Consider the following 15,849-nt stretch of genomic DNA (forward strand, 5'->3'; position numbering starts at 1 on the left):
TTCCGAGCTCGAACTCGCTGAATCATCTCATTAGACTATCCGGGGAGGATGCAGGGAACATCCAGAAATAGAATTGGAGGGAAACAAAGAGAGGAGGAATAGAACATCGATGGCTAGCGGCACTTGCGCACGAACATTTCTTAGTAAAACATACCAACGCCTCGTCTCTCGAAGCAGTTCCAGGATTAGCCAGTGAAGGCCATTCATTATATATGGCGCCGCCAATGGACATGTTTGGTCGTCGCCAAAATAATCTTTTTGCGTCTATTTTTATGCCGTGTTAGTTGGGCGTAGAAGGTCGCATCGCGCGAACCCTCCCCCTCCGTTTTGGCCATGCGAGATCAAAAAGAACGCTGAGGTAGGACAAGGATGCGGGATATGCATGCGGACTAAAAATAGGCAAAAAGCACGTTTCGCTAGCATGAATAGCAGCTCACTTCCTTCCTCCATCATCTTGTTGAGCGAGCGCTTATGAGGCTCCGTGGCTATGTCGGTGTGTACAGGCAGCAAGATGGACAACCTCGATGTCAATTTGTATTTTTGGATTTTCGCCCTTCGACACCTATTTGTTTGTTGGAAGTCGAGGAGCGTTCTAACAGTACCCGCGTGCTATTTGTTTGTTTTATCGGAAGACGACAGATTAAAAAAAAAAAAAAAGGTTACGGACAGAGAAACGCTGTGATGGGCTGAGCCGGAGCGTGGCAATCACAACATCGTAAGTCTACTGTAGGTGTCTTTCTCCAGGGAGGATTATGCCTCAGCCCTGGCAGGTCAATCGATAATGGCTTGCTGCAGCTGCAGTAGGAGCACCCGTGAGCAAGACACAGTTATTATGCGTACACTGTTGCTTGTAGTGTGCGACTCTGCCGGAGAAAATCTAGATTTCTAAAAATGAACCAATGTTGCTGTTCGACTGTTAGTACGTGCAAACAGCGCGAGAGATGGGGGGGGAGAGAGGAAACAGAGGAAGTAGAGGACCCTGTGAATAAGCAAGTAAGCAAGGCGGCGACTTTACTACTTACATAGTGGAGCGATGGCCATCCTAGTAACCCATGCCAGTAATAGATGCACCTCTTGAAGACAGCAGTATTCTCTCTGTACTCTTACTAGATCATAGGCCTCAATCCTTCATTTCTGTTCCCTCGTTCTCGATCATTTGTTTTTTGTGTACCATTATATGCTCTTCTTGTGGCCCTGTGCAATCGCTGACTTTACAGGGATGAAAACATCAGCTATGTGAACAACTAACAATGAGAGTCTTCCTTCTTTCCCGCGGGTTGCACAGTTCTGGGTAGACTACTAAATTAGTTTCTCCTATGACAAATAAAAGTACATGCACACAAACAATATTCGTCACATCATTGTATCAACGAGGAGCGCAGATGGACTAGGCCCTCGCAAATTTGCTCCAATATGTATGTTTTGCCACCGTATTCAGTATCATAATCCGCATTCAATATTGTGATATCCCTGATTGTCGTTCTGACAAAATCCATCCGTATCCATCGATGGATACCGCGACTTTTTTCCCTTTTCCTATTAGCACGCGATACTGTATCTAATTCCAAGGGCGACAAACAGACGAGCAAGATGAAAGGGAGCTGGTAACTCTTTTCAAAAAAAAAAAAAAAAAAAAAAAAAAAAAAAAAAACTCCCGTCGTGGGACCGGAGATGATCATTTTGCACGAACGTGGCCGAGCTAAGAAGAGAAAGCGGGGCGAATGTTGGGCGAAGAAGTGAGTGCTCATGCATTCAACCTTGACTCGAAGCTCTTGCTCCACCTGCGGTGTTGTCTGATTGCTGGGTGTAGTCTAAGTGTGTGTGCGTGTGGTCAGTGTTCCATCCTTTCTTTTGTATTCAGGTGGACAGATGGATGCACGAATGGGCGTGTGTACAACCACGCAATTGACAAAAATAATCAGAGCAGGCCAGAGCAGAGTGGAGTAGCAAATAGCAGCAGGAATAAACAAGAGTATTGAGTTGTTCCTTTTCTCCTGCAACGTGGGTACCGGAGGCGCTTATGTATATAAGCAAGAATTTTTCTCTTCTTTTCTTTTTTTTTCTCACTCCTTCATCTCCATCATCAGCACTTAGTACTTTTGCTATTGCATTTCTATCATTTTTCACTTTCATTTCCGCTATCGTTATCATTCGGCATTCGTCCACTTTTCGCGTTCATTTGTATATATCATACCGTCCTCCTGCTTCAACGCTTCTTTTTTCTTTGGAGAACATAAACCAAATCTTGTAAACGCACTAAGAAGCACAGAGTAAAAAGAAGAGCACCATCATCTTCCTCATCTCCTTTTCTGCTGTCAGCTGCGTATACATTATATACACTATAAGCGTGTTTATTATTTGTCTTTCTCTCTCACCTTTTGTTTCGCCCCTCTCCCCTGCCTGCCACTCATTATCTTGTCTGGTCCTGGTCTGCCCCTTGATTTCTTCAAAATATCCTCTGCGAATGTCGCCTTCTCTTTCCTCTTTTTCTCCTTCCTCTGCAACTGCTTCTGCCACCTCCAAGACCCTCACACTCGCTGCCCCTTCTTCAAAAGCCTCCCCACTCGCGGTCGCCTCTTCCCTCATAAGCTCTATGGACCTGCCCCATCAACATCGCTACCAAGACCAATCCTCGGCAAAGGTCTTCTTCGAGTCCTGTCTTGACACTTTCGAGTCTATGCCTCTTTCTTCACAACAGCTCCCATCCTCTTCTTCTTCCATCTCTGCTTCCGATATCCTCGTCAACCATCCACATCAACACCAACAACAACACAATCTCCATAAGCCTCCATACAGCATGGAACACTCACAGCAGCACCCACAGCAACATCCACAACAACAAACGGAGACCGAGTCTGTAGCGAGCTCCTCCTCGACTGCAGTTGATTTTAATGGCTCCTACGGCCCAACTCCGTCCATGCCCTTGGTCTATCCACTCTTGGCCGAAGCGCTTGTACGCGAGGGTTTCCCAGGATTTGCGTCCATGCTCGCGTTCACAGAGGACCAGCGCCAGCTGGAGCAGGTCACAGTCCAATCCTCGATTGAGCACCAACAGTATTCCTCTTCCTCCGCATACCAACACAACCAGGAACAGCAGCGACAGCAACAGGAGCACCACCAGCACATGCAACACATTCAACAACAGCAACAGCAACAGCAACAACAACAACAACAGCAACAACCCCAGCATACCTTCCAGAGTGACAACTATCTACTCGATTTTGTAGTTCAGGAGCACAATCTGCTTATTTCTCAACATGGATACAGCAATGTGTCATCGCCATCCAACACTCCATATCCACAAGGTCATTCCATGCAAGGCGACGGTAACGACTCAGCCCTGCAGAACCCCAATAGTCCCTACAGCCTAATGGGCGACATGCAACCGCTCGAGGTTATGCAGTACAACTCCCTCCTTCTCGACGGCCACTATCTTGATGCCCTCCCATATTCGATCATCCAGGGTGGATGTGGGGATGGTCAGGGTATGGATCCATCCGGATGGTGCGAATCTCCTCAGGCATTTGGCCTTGGCGGCGGTAACTACTTTGCCGACGCATATTCGCAGCCGATTAACATCCAGCAGTTGCCCCAGCAGCCCCAGCAGCAGTCATATCCACAAAGTTACTTTGACCCTTCAGCTATACCCATGTCCTCCTCCGGTTCCTCTTCCACGAGCTCTTCGTCTTCATCATCTTCAGCTGGCTCTTCATCCTCTGCTCCCGGTTATGGATTCAATTTGTCTGCGTGGTCCGCAGCACACGCCGGTCTTCTCTACCCCCAAGGGGATTATTTGTTGGAGCGCAAGCGCGAAGGTGCTGGTATACCCGGACATGGTCTGCTTCAGGGGCCCAACGGCCCCGTCTTTGCCCCTGTTACCCGAGTCCAGCCTCATATGGAACCCGCAGAAGAGGATGACTCTGATGACGATGATGATGATGATGCAGAGGAGTTTGGGGAGGCGGATGATGGGACTCCAGGTTTGCCCGCGAATCAGCAGTACGGCAGCGGTCTCCAGGAAGGATACCCTGGTGATGACTCGCATGTGCCACCTCTTTCGATGCCCAGCCAGTCAAGGAGCCGATCATCGCACGGTCAGAAGCACGAGCGCGAGGACGACCGCCAGCAGAGCTCGTCTTCAAAGCGATCAAAATCGGACATGCATTCAACAACATCAGCAGCGGCAGCAGCAGCGGCGGCAGTAGCTGCCCAGCGTCGGGCTTCAGGAGGGCTGAACAGCCATTCGCGCAACAGCTCCATCTCCTCGATCCACAGCCACTCATCAGGATTCGATTTCTCGATGTCTTCATCGCCACCCTCATCGTCTTCAACCGCCTCCGCTTTATCCCCAGGGTCGTCGTCATCACTGAGCCAGAAAGCTCCGAGGCCATTGGCAGACACGATCGAGAAGCGCATGCACCCATGTACATTTGATGGCTGCACCAAGTCGTTCACTCGAGCATTCAACCTGAGGTCGCATCTGAACACCCACAATGGCGAGCGACCACACAAGTGCCCCGAGTCCGGATGTGATTGGGATTTTGTCCGGCGACACGATCTGGATCGCCATGTCAAGTCGAAGCATATGGCTAACAAGCCATACGCGTGCAGCCAGTGCACCTCGCGATTTGGAAGGAGCGATGCACTTCAACGCCATCGTCGTTTAGAGAACCATATGTAAAAACCCATGCAACTCGCCACTAGTTTTTATATATGTCTGTAGATACCTTGTAGAACCCCATTCATTTTGTTCAACTGCTTACTTTCCTCTCATTGTAAATATACCATTTGCACTTATGCGTTTCGAATTTATTAAAAAGAATATATTGTTATGACGTTTATTATTGAATGTCTTTAGGAATGTGGCACGGTAATATGTATCAAGGCAACGGCCTAGGGCAAAGAAGTCCAAACAGTGTTTGTAATGTCTCGCGAACGACATGAGAGCAGGAAACAGATAGAGATGTGGCGAAAGGCCAAGAGGCGTTTAGTACTGGAGCTGCTTGCTTGACTGGCCATTTGGAGCAAATATAACTTGCTGCTGCGCGATTGCTCCTTTGGAGTGAAATGATCGGCTTTCGACTCTTGTGCATCATTCGTGCAACGTACACAATACAACCAACCTCCGTTCGTCCTTTGGTGGACAAGCTAGGCTATCGACGTCTGTGCTCGTGCTCGAGCATAAAAAGCGACACTAGGATTTGGTTTACAGATTTACACAAGACACAAAAGCATGTATCCATCGTGTTCTTTGCAAAAGCAAGGACCATGGAGGCATAAGAGAGAACCTTGCCGTAATGAATAATTATTATCAGACATACTGCATGTATGCATGCAAACAAGCATGTAAACATACATGCTAGGCATATCGTGGGTCCTCTCCAGAAAATCGAGCTATCCATGACCCATGTAAGCAAACTTGGTTTAATCCATCTTTGATTTTTATTATGCGAATGCTGTATGTCAAAGAGAACGAATGAAATTGAGATAAAAAAGACTATCAGGAATCGTAAAAGCATAAAAAATAATGAGATGTTTTCAGCATCTCTATACGTGTTCGGATGATAAGGTCCTGATGGTTGTGTTGTCGTTAAATGGAGTGCCTGAGTGCTTAATGCGCCTCGTCTGGCGCCTTTGTCGTTATGTTATTGCTTGTAGCTGTACTGTAGATGATGGTTTGTGGAGATGCCAGAAGCGGTCGTAGGTGTCATAGTACTCGATTGTCGAAGGCTCTAACCCTTGATCAAACTGACCAGCTCCTTTGTATACTTTGCGATATCAAAGCTGGCGCTGGCCATCTTTTGCTTCACAGACTTGGCATCGGGAGACGACGACCAGGCCAGCTCAGAATCGTTCTCCAGTTGCACCTTTATCGCAATCAACTGATCTAACGAGCTCTCCAGGTCCTCGAGCACAAATTCGCCCTGGGATTCGAGCTCGAGCGCATGTGGTCCCTCGATAGCTGCAGGTGTTGCCAATGTCATACGCGTCTGACGAATCACCTGGTCAACTAGCATAGTGATATTATCTGAGACGTCGCTTATGTCACCGGAATTTGAGGCAGATCGTAGCGATGTCAGCAAAGTTTGAATTGAGTTAACAATCAATACGGTCTGCGTCTCCAAGTAGATCTGTCGAAAACATGAGGAGAAATACACGTATTAGATACGTTATAGACAGCATCATGCAATGTTCCGCGATAGTCATCGATAAAAAGCATCCTTTTCCCTAGCGTGGTGAAACTGTTTACCTTCAGCTCTACCGCAGCCATGGGCTCATCGTCATTGTTATGGCCATGACCACCGTCACCATTGGGTCCGCTGTGCTTGCTATCGTGGTCCTGTTTGGTATCGCGATGGTCGCGATCTGCAAGGTGATGGCTATTCCCCTTGGCATCATGTCCAGCGTTCCTACTACTGCCATCGCGCTTAGGAACGTTGACAATGTCTAGGACGATGGCCTCCAATTGATCCGCCGCAGTCTCCAGATCTATCAGTGTTCTTTCGAACTCCTCCTCATCCTCGTTGAAGGCATTCGAGTGAACCTTTGCGGCGGTCATCAATTGCGTCAGTCCTGATGAGAGCTCCTGCTTCAACTCTACAAAACCATCATCATTGGGTTCCTCGTGCTCATAGTCCTCAACATCCTCCGTCACAGCCTTGCAAGCGATCACAACGGACTTCATGCCCAGCAATAGCGAAGCCGAAGTTTCAGATCTAAATATATAAAGAAAAAAGACGTTAGAAACCATAAAAGTGATAAACCCCTAGCTGCATCACTGTACAACCCGCAGGGGGAGGGGAGGGGCGTTCCTAGGTCGATATTTACCTTCCAGCTGACAATAGGTCATCTACAGCATTGCGGAACGAATCCAGACTGTCCTTGTGAACGGCCGAGCTGGGGTTGACCATGATGCTGTCGCGAGCCTGCTGACGATCGTTGTTCCAGTCATTTTTCGAGGACTCATTGTGCCGCTCATCCATCGAGAGCCGCTGGTCCGTATGGTTACCCAACTGATCGTTAACATGGACGTTGTTGGCAGACGTCGGAGTGATAGGTGCAGTAGTGCTCGGTGCGCTTTCCTTTGTGATGGCCCTCGATGCTGGTTCATCGTGCGTCCTCTTTTGATTGCGATCGGCTTCCTCAAGATCCGCCTTCAAATCGCTGTTTTCGTCCTCGAGTTGCTTGATTCTGTTGTAAGCAAGCTGGAGCTCCTCTTCAGCATCCAACTGTCGCTGCCTCAAGTCCTTATTTTCTGTTATAAGCGCCTTGACCTCCTGATTCACCATATCAACGGTCTATTATCGAGTCGACAAACAAACATAGTTAATTATTAATATACAAGTCCTGAATTGCAGTGCCACATCTGATGAACAGAAGACAGCCTGATTCTCACCTCGAGCTGGGCATGATAGTCGTTTAAGACCTTGTTGTAGTCTATTTGCAACTTGCTGACCTTAGACACCTGCTCGTTGAAGAGCTCTACCTGCTTAGCCAACTGACGCTCAACCTGAGCAAGACGGGAACCCTCAGGGCGATTCACCGCATCTCCGACATCACTCTCCAAGTGCTGGAGTCGTTTGCATAGAGCCTGAATACGAATCTCGTACTCTTGCTGTACCTGATCGTTTGGTTGCTATAGAATACAAAGAAATAATTGTATTGATACACAGCTTCGTTCCATTGAAGAGTCAGCGGAACACCAAGAACATGTACTGAGAGCTTACTGAGCCAGTATTGATACCAAGGCCACTCAAGGGACCTTGCGGTTCTGGCGTCTTTGCAGGTAGTCGGAGCACGTCATTCGAGCTTGATCCTTTGTTGTTAGAAGCATTACTGTTGGAAACCTTTGTCGGGTTGGAGTCATCCTTCTTCACGATGTTTCCGAGATCTGCCATAAGGCTGTCTAGGCTCGCAAAGTTGACGTTTCCATCCAATGCCGAGGGGGTGGGGGGCTGTTGACCTGGCGAGCGATAATATGCTTCCTCCTCCTCGTTACTGGATCCGTCCTGGATAGTAAAAGTTGCAACATTGGGCACGACGCTGGATTGATGGACGGCAGGCGTTGCTGGTTCGCGATCCTGACGATCCTGCTGCTGAGATTGTGAAGCTTGTGAAGGCTGTGAGAGATATTCTTTTTCCTCCAATGCTTGTAGCTAAATCGTACACAGGCGTGGGATGGGCAAGCAAACAGCGGCGAAAAGTATCAATGCGTCAGTATTCTCAATTTTACATTTGTGAGTGATAATGGTTTCCCCATAAAGGGCCGCAAAATGAAAAAATGTCTTACAGGGTACATCTCGAGCAGACTGGGAAACTGGCGCTCCAGTTGAACATAAACATCACTTGCGAGGTCCTTGAATCGATTTTGAGGGAGAGTCGCTAGTTTCTGGCGGGCTTGGTTGCGCTTTGGATGAAATTCGTCCCGGACAGCCAAGAAAGGAGCTGCAATGGTGGCAAAATAGTGCAGAATACAAGGTCTAGGTTAATGAACTTGTCACCATCGCTTTGTTTAACAACCTTGCAATACATCCGTCATTCACATACTTTGATTTCCATCTGTTCTACGCTTCAGCTCATCATAGACATCGGTCGAAAGATCCTGAAGCTGATTCTGCAGTAGTCTGGATAGCTTTTCTCTTGCCGCAATGCGCTGTTCACTCACCCCATGTTTCTCTATAGTGCAAATAGGGGGTTGAGAGAGGAGCATGTTGGTTATTACAATTGAGGTGGATCAGGCACGATGAAATGCCGCCCTTTAGTCCTTAACTCCGTTGCCCGTCCGTTCAATCAATTGAACCGCAGGGGGCTCTCTGGTCATATCAGGTCGCACACTCAACGGACAAACCCCTACCTTTCAAGATGTGGGCGAGGAGATATTTCTGAAGGGCTTCATAGTGTCTTGCTGCGATTTCCATGGCATTTGCAGCTGAACCTGCCGAGGGAGAGGATGGGTTTGACCGCTGAAGGGATGAAGTCGAGGAAGATCCTCCGCCTGGTTTGGTATTGATGTGCATGCTGCTGGGACTGACAGGTGAGGAGGGCTGAGGTGAGATGGAGCGATTGGGGCCGGAGAGCGAGGGAGAGTTAGAGGATGAGGAGGCCGAGGGATGGGGCGGCCTCTGGTATTGTGAGTTCTGAAGATAGGGAGAGTGCTGCTGAGGTTGCCACTGGCCGTTTTGCTTGCGGATATCCGAGTGATCTCTGTTCATGATGGGGTCACTCGTCTGCTGTTCGCTGGGGTCTACTGTCGCCCGAGGAAGCAAGGGGGACAGAGGATGATGTGGTCTCGATGATGAGAGTGATTAGCCAATGGATCTGGAATAGGATCGAGTTGTTGAATCGACTAGCGAAATGTAAAGTTGAGGAGTATAGGAATGCAGATGGGAGGAAGAAAGAGCGAAGTGGAAACAAAGTAGAAGTGCGAGTAAAAATAAAGGGCAGAGTGCCATTATTCGCCCTGTTTCTTCAACTTGATCCAAGTTAATTTCTTTGGATTCCAGGCACACACATCCCGCATCACTTCAATATAAACGACATATTCAATCTCCCCTTCATTCTCTTCATCCTTCTTGCCTTCCTATACCATGAACAGTGTCGTCTTCATTTTGCGAATCTAACTATCAGAGCAAACGGGTATGGTAGAAGGCTGTTATAGGCATAGTAAGCTCCACAGCTGCACTTATGTGGCAGAGCAATACCACCCGCAGTAATCGTCGCAATTAATGGACGTGGTCCGCGTACCAGGGGGGCTCTACATCGCGTGGCTCTCAAAAGGAACCATCCCCTATTCATTACCATGAATATACCTCTATTATTTTACAACGAGAGCACTTGTGCTGCTCTCATCCATTCTTTTTTAACAGATCACTGTCGCCCTTTCCGTCGTCACCATCTTCTATTGGCAACAAAAGCAATACATTTCCCAGCCAGCCTATTCATTCATTGTCTCTCGGAAAATAGCATAGCAATGAAGTATTATTATCGTGAACACGTCTATGTGGGAAGATAGGTAGTCTAGATCAAGAACAGGTAGTATGTGACATCCTGAATCCTCGCCAATACATGTCGGCAAGTCCCAGCGTGCGTGCGAGCACGTTCGAATAATTGAAAGAATTGGTCTATTATTGTTGAGCTAATGCCCTTGTCGCTGATTGATAACCTGTCTTGTGAGGCTCTATCCTTGGTCTTCCTCTTCGTCCTCGCTTTCTGAGACCAGCTCACGATCGCCTGAGGCTCCAAACGAGGGCGATGACGCCTTCGATGTACTGCTGCCCGAATGTCCTGATTGCTTCTTGACTCTGCTGACCCGTGGTTCCTTGCGAATGGGTATTTTGATACCCTGCCTTGCAAAGCATTTAGAGAGGGCAGTAGATTCTATTTATCAAGGTGACATACTTCGTTACAGACCGTCGCTACCAAGAGGCGTAAAAAAGCTGCATCCGTCGTGCATAAACAATGTAGAGGAAACTTACCAGTCATACCCGGGAAACGCTTGGCAGAGTAAATGGTAAATGGTTCTGAAAAAACGGCGGCCATTACTACTGAGGGTGGGCCATCCGGTCTAGACAAATTCCATATTGGATTGCGTCAATGTAAGACAGAGTCCATGACATTTTTCAAAGATCGGATGTTCGGGATCACGCTCTTACGTTGGCGGTAATGTAAAAGAAAACTTCAGTGTATAGGTGCCTTCGCTCCGCACGCTGATGTCCTGAAAAATAAAGTAGACGCCAGGTTCATCCTCCAGGTTTGTAAGCAGGTTGCCAGACGCTACCGTCGATCCTGTCAAGTTGCGGCTTGCCACGGGCTGAGATGGGACTAAGCTCAGGATGGATTCACCTGAAGACTGCCCAGTTGCTGGCAACTGGGCTGTTTGCACAGTCGAAACAGGATTGGTGACCAATGTGCATGGTGTTGTTTGATCGGCAGAGTAGATATCCGCGATGACCATGTAAAAATTGACATCCATTTGGCTACGATGCGGAGATGAAGAAGAGATACGGAAATATTACTAGTAAGTCCCCTGTATCTATTTCACGTCGACATCGCATGATCCTGCGCCAGCTTCTTTTAGTCCATTTATTTGCCGCCATAAGACCTAGTCCTTCGATCATGGCACTTGGATGCCATTACATCCAATCCTAAAGCCAAAGTCATCAATTGATTCGACAGTCCATTACCTGACGTCTGCAACTGTTCCGTCCTCGTTTCTGACAATCAGCCTTACTATTGGAGGCGGATCCATGGGTCTTCTGTCCTGTTTTGTCGTGGAACGAAAGCAAGCGCACGTAGAAAAAATCCGGAATTTTCAATCGAAAGCGGACAAGAGGCAGCGATATTAGTAAAGGGACAAGAAATCATGAGCCTCGAATCCTCATTTTTCGTGTAGATTGCTGGCTGTCGACCGGACCCTCCAACTCGATACTACGCTGAGCTTTTTCTCTAAGGACCAACAAAAAGGGCGGGGTTTCCTACAAATTCCTGAACAATTTACCTCCGCCGCCATAAGGGCTGCGTGATGGACAGTCTCGTCAGCAATGAAAGCAACCAGGAGATAATAAATGTGGCAACAATACCTTCTCACCGAACCCGCACATTCTTGCTCGGACGGGGTTTTGTGCCATCTGTAGCTCGTAGCTTCTAGTAATGAATGTTTGGGTCATCCTAAGGTCAGAATATATTGATCAATCAATAACAGCGTTTTTTTGCGGGTGGAATGGTCTGGAAACAAAAGAGTAGAAGTGAAGTGTGAACTGGCGGAAATTGCTGAACAGCACACGTTTATATTGTTATATTCTTCCTGCTTTTTCCAGGGTATACAGGCGCTGGTGGTAATTGAGGGAGGGATGGGGAGCAAAGTATGAAATAGAGGAATAGATGTTGAATGAATACGAGATCTCCGTCTCGGTACCCCATGCATCAGTACAGAATAGCCGGTTGGATGATATAGTCCATCAAACCCGATTCGCGAATGTGGACTCGACCAGTCCACTTGTTTCCTTGGACCTATGAACTATAAGATCTTCTCCTTGAACAACTTCTCGACTCCTGGCGCTCTGTATCTGGCGGTTAAGAACAAGATGTCAAACCGTCGACTGTTTCAAATACTGCTTTAGTGCAACGATCGATTCCTGGATTTTTGTAAGCGTCTTCTGCAATGACAACATAGAGCACCTATCCAAAAGTCCGGTATCTCTCTCACTTTGGATTGAGCAATGTTTCACACTCAATTGCTGCCCAGACGATTCAATGCTATTTCTTGTAAAGGAAAGGTAGGACGTATTCGCATGGTGGCTGTGTCGATTGCATATCGCGAGCACACTGAAGGATACAATGCAAAAGTCTAAACCAATGCCACTATAAATAGGGGAGAAGGAGCACTTGCCTACATCCCTGTCCGTGTCCTCGTCCTTGTCCGTGGTCCATGGTCTTTCTTGTTTTATGTTTGCTTACAAGTCTCCATGCGAGCTCCGGATGCACGCTTTCCGGTATCGGCTGCAGAGCCAGCTAGGCGCCTTAATATATATGTCCTTTCTGAGACAACGCAAATAGGTGTCAATCTAGAATGTGCGAGCGCAAAGGTTCAGGGATAGTAAAGCGATAGTCAAATACTGTGCAACAGCCTTATTCTGCCAACACAGTGACATCCACAAGGCATGCGATGTTGGCGGGCGGTTAAAGATTGGTTCCATGTTTCGTGACGAAGCAATTAAACGCTCCCTTGTCTCCTGTTCCTGAAATGTATGTAGGAGCATCCTTTTAAAGATCTCGCGAGCACGTTAAGGCGCGTTCAAACAGAAATGTCGTGAACTGAATTGACCGCGAAGTAGTACTGATGTTTCGGAAAGGTCGTGCTGGACGCGGACTAAGGGCTTCTACAGAGAGAGAAGACTGCAATGTGCAGATTTGTATATATGCGCTTGTGCGTGTGTGCATAATGATTTTGGCGCGGATTCTTTTGTGCCCCCTTTCCTTCGTTGTGATTGTATCTATTATTCCGCTGTTTCACAGTTCCACTGTGCTGGCACCAATCTTGTCAATCTCTGAGTAAACCAAATAAGAAAATAATTCAATAGCCTGGACTCCAACTCAAAGGGCCTCGCTCCCTGATCCCAAGTTAAAAAAAATAGTGCATACCACCAGGGTGGCATTAATGTGCCACTGTCGATTATCTGCATCTGTGTACTGATTTGAAATGTGTGTCCTTCAGCAACTCTTCGTCTGTACAATGCGCTTGCCCGTCAAAAAAAAAAAAAAAAAAAGGAAACGGAAAAACGTGGAGTAGAATAGAGATGCAATGGGTTGTATGAAGAACTGAGAGCAACGAGTATACGCTATAGTACGACTGATTGATAGAGATGTCTTGAAAGAAGTACTATCCTAAGCAATGAAAGCAAAGTCAATTGAACAACTCTCTTCCTGCAGTGTCTGCACAGACTTGGTTAGGACTCGCAGGAGAGGAAATACAATCGACTGAAAAAAAGAGCAGCGTAAGAGTGGACTGCGGACCCGATCAGGAGGTCGATCTGATTCGCATGAGCAGCAGTGAATTCCGTTGCCTCATTCAAAATTAGGTGGAGGTCGTACCTGGGCAGGATAGTGTGATGCTAAGAGGGAGGGGCGCAAGGAACAAAGCGAAATTGAGGCGAAACAATGGTTTAGCTTTGCGGGGCGTTCCTGAAGTGCTGAATGAGAATGAGTACGATGTTGAAATGAGAATCGTGAGCGGAGATGGTTGGAGAGGAATGAGGCGAGCGGAAGAGATACAAATAATAAGAATGAGTGAGAGTGAGAGGGTAGAGAAAGATTAAAAAGAACACTAACCGTCGAATGGTGCCGAGTGGGTTAAAGTACGACTCACTCTCGGAAGACGTCCAAACCTGACAAACATACACACACACATATGCACACGCACATACGCACAAAGGCCCTGATTTAGTGTTATCGACTTGTTACAACGTACTGCTTGGAGTGGATCCAGCACTCCTCCTAGGTCGCAACCATGCCTTCTTTGTGAACCCTCAATTAGTCATAAGTTTTTTAGTTCTACTTCATCTGTAACCATATTTTTCTTTACTCCATACCAATGCGCCATTGGCAATGATCCTGAGATCACCCCTCTTTTGCCTAGGGCTAACCTATCATTACTACCACTATCATGAAAAAAGAAGGGAAGGGGCTGTCTTTCAGGAGGATCTTGTAATTTTTTTTAGGTCGGCATGCTTTACTCACTAGGAGGTGAGCAAGGTTTGAACACTAATCTCTTTACGTTGTCCTTGATGTGACCAGAAAGAACCAAAAATGCAGATGGAAGATGTGATGGTCACCCGTTTGATATTGTAACCATTGTTGCCGGTAAGATCGGGGGGGGGGGGGTTGAAGTGAGCAGCAAATAGTGCAAGTTAAAGGGTTTTCATGAACCGGTATATAGTATGGTTTGCCGAAGGATCTTTGAAAGGTAATGGCGGCTAGGGCGTCCTGTGTGATCAACTCGGCCAGACAATGAGGAACTGTAGGGGATCCGAAAAGAATTGTGCGATCTCTCCGTACCTGGAACAAAACGAGCGGGAAAAGACCAGGTTTCTGTCCCTCTGGCAGATCCAGCGCGACAAACTATTTGCGTGCATGTCGCGTGCTGTTGTTCATTGTTATTGTCATCACCACAGTTGCCCAGCAGAACATCGTAACCCGTTGAAGGTAAAAAGAATCACCTCTTGGAACGCATACAAGTCAGATAAATAACAGTTACCCTTGCCCGCAGCTTTGAAGACTTCTCCGTCGTTGTTTTAACGCTGGTTGGTGCTCTCAGACAAAGTCTGGCCCGTACAAGATATTGTCAGACTTTATCCGTTCAATAAATCGGTCAGATACAGAGCTTATTTATTTTGTGTCCTTTCACGTTTGCTACCCTTACGACAAGGATAGAAAAGCGCAGAGAAAGGCGGTGGGCTTAAGAACCCAGAGCCACAACAGCAGATTGGAGCAGCCAACCGCTTCCTTGATGATAATCGCTCTGCTATCCAGTTCTATACAGTGGGTTCTTCATTTTAATATAGACGTGAAAACAAAACCAAAAAGAAACGAAGTGGTTGTTGAGTTAGGATATTGAGCACTGGAAGACTACGGCGTGCACAGTTTAATTGATCACACCAAGAACCATAACAGTTACTCGACATTGAAGCATGTGCGTGAGCAAGGAGTTCATGAATACTAAACGATCAGAAGTAAGGTAGTGACATCTGGCCATGTATTCCATATAAACGGCTGCGGTAGTGATTGCCGCTGGTATCGACAAAACCGCCTTCATTTCCTTGGGAGTTTCACGGAGTTCGCGTCAAAGGGACGTGCGAGGACAGTGAACAGATTCAGGAATGCACAGCATTCCGCTCTGGCCCTCGAAGCTCGTGCGATCATTGGCTATATTTCCAACGCCAGAGGGCCACGAACAGGAAAAAAAATAGGGCGCTTTGCTCCTTCCAGGATTGTGGAATCCTTCGTTCGAACAAGTAAACTACAAGATCGAGTGTTGCATGGAGTCTACTTCTAGTGCGTCAAATTGCACCAGCTCCCCCGAGCGAAAGTGCGATTTAAAAAGTGAACGATCCAGGTTAATACAGATTTATAACAACAACAAAAGTAACAACGGCCTCTTACTAACCTTGATACCGGGCTGTGACAATCATGCCGAACTCCGACTTGGCCCTTTCATGGAGGACGCTACTATGCACCTGGTATTGACGTGCACAAAGTCATTTTAGCAAGTCAAGACTAGATATTTAATGGTCTGTAACCGAACTGTGAACTCCCTCAGAGATCGAGCCAGATCGTGCGCGTTTGTCTTAGGAG

General features: G+C 47.2%; 3 protein-coding genes across 3 annotated transcripts; 1 reads left to right on the plus strand and 2 right to left on the minus strand.

Moving 5' to 3' along the window:
• Nucleotides 1–4,414: 4,414 nt before the first annotated feature.
• BC939DRAFT_392974 (uncharacterized protein) lies at nucleotides 4,415–4,681 on the plus strand (the record flags this gene model as incomplete). Its single annotated transcript, XM_051552067.1, has 1 exon — nucleotides 4,415–4,681. The coding sequence occupies one exon, from the start codon at nucleotides 4,415–4,417 to the stop codon at nucleotides 4,679–4,681; it is 267 nt and encodes an 88-aa protein (XP_051415991.1).
• Nucleotides 4,682–5,419: 738 nt separating this feature from the next.
• On the minus strand, nucleotides 5,420–9,435 carry BC939DRAFT_439854 (uncharacterized protein). Its single transcript, XM_051554012.1, has 8 exons — nucleotides 8,855–9,435; nucleotides 8,548–8,676; nucleotides 8,291–8,445; nucleotides 7,728–8,156; nucleotides 7,397–7,636; nucleotides 6,829–7,298; nucleotides 6,251–6,716; nucleotides 5,420–6,131 (listed from the first exon to the last, which is right to left on the minus strand). The coding sequence occupies exons 1-8, from the start codon at nucleotides 9,210–9,212 to the stop codon at nucleotides 5,733–5,735; spliced, it is 2,646 nt and encodes an 881-aa protein (XP_051415992.1). The 5' UTR covers nucleotides 9,213–9,435; the 3' UTR covers nucleotides 5,420–5,732.
• A 659-nt stretch (nucleotides 9,436–10,094) lies between these two features.
• BC939DRAFT_302359 (velvet factor-domain-containing protein) lies at nucleotides 10,095–12,398 on the minus strand. The gene is made up of 6 exons (XM_051551388.1): nucleotides 11,930–12,398; nucleotides 11,580–11,643; nucleotides 11,184–11,260; nucleotides 10,653–10,976; nucleotides 10,476–10,564; nucleotides 10,095–10,377 (listed from the first exon to the last, which is right to left on the minus strand). Exons 1-6 carry the CDS (start codon nucleotides 11,956–11,958, stop codon nucleotides 10,178–10,180), a joined length of 783 nt encoding a protein of 260 aa, XP_051415993.1. The 5' UTR covers nucleotides 11,959–12,398; the 3' UTR covers nucleotides 10,095–10,177.
• Nucleotides 12,399–15,849: the final 3,451 nt, after the last annotated feature.

Source organism: Gamsiella multidivaricata (assembly GCF_025024155.1).
Source record: "Gamsiella multidivaricata strain RSA 2152 chromosome Unknown BC939scaffold_8, whole genome shotgun sequence".
NCBI classification, from domain to species: Eukaryota; Fungi; Mortierellomycota; class Mortierellomycetes; order Mortierellales; family Mortierellaceae; genus Gamsiella; species Gamsiella multidivaricata.

Excerpts from the sequence above, each read along its gene's own strand:
- BC939DRAFT_439854 (XM_051554012.1), bottom strand. The coding sequence starts at position 9,212 with ATGAACAGAGATCACTCGGATATCCGCAAGCAAAACGGCCAGTGGCAA. Across the intron at positions 8,446-8,547 it reads TAGAACAGATGGAAATCAAA|CTCCTTTCTTGGCTGTCCGG; the intron begins GTATGTGAATGA and ends CCACCATTGCAG. Across the intron at positions 6,132-6,250 it reads TGGCTGCGGTAGAGCTGAAG|ATCTACTTGGAGACGCAGAC; the intron begins GTAAACAGTTTC and ends TGTTTTCGACAG.
- BC939DRAFT_302359 (XM_051551388.1), bottom strand. The coding sequence starts at position 11,958 with ATGGACTATATCATCCAACCGGCTATTCT. Across the intron at positions 11,261-11,579 it reads TGTGCGGGTTCGGTGAGAAG|GACAGAAGACCCATGGATCC; the intron begins GTATTGTTGCCA and ends ACGACAAAACAG. Across the intron at positions 10,565-10,652 it reads TCTTTTACATTACCGCCAAC|ACCGGATGGCCCACCCTCAG; the intron begins GTAAGAGCGTGA and ends GAATTTGTCTAG.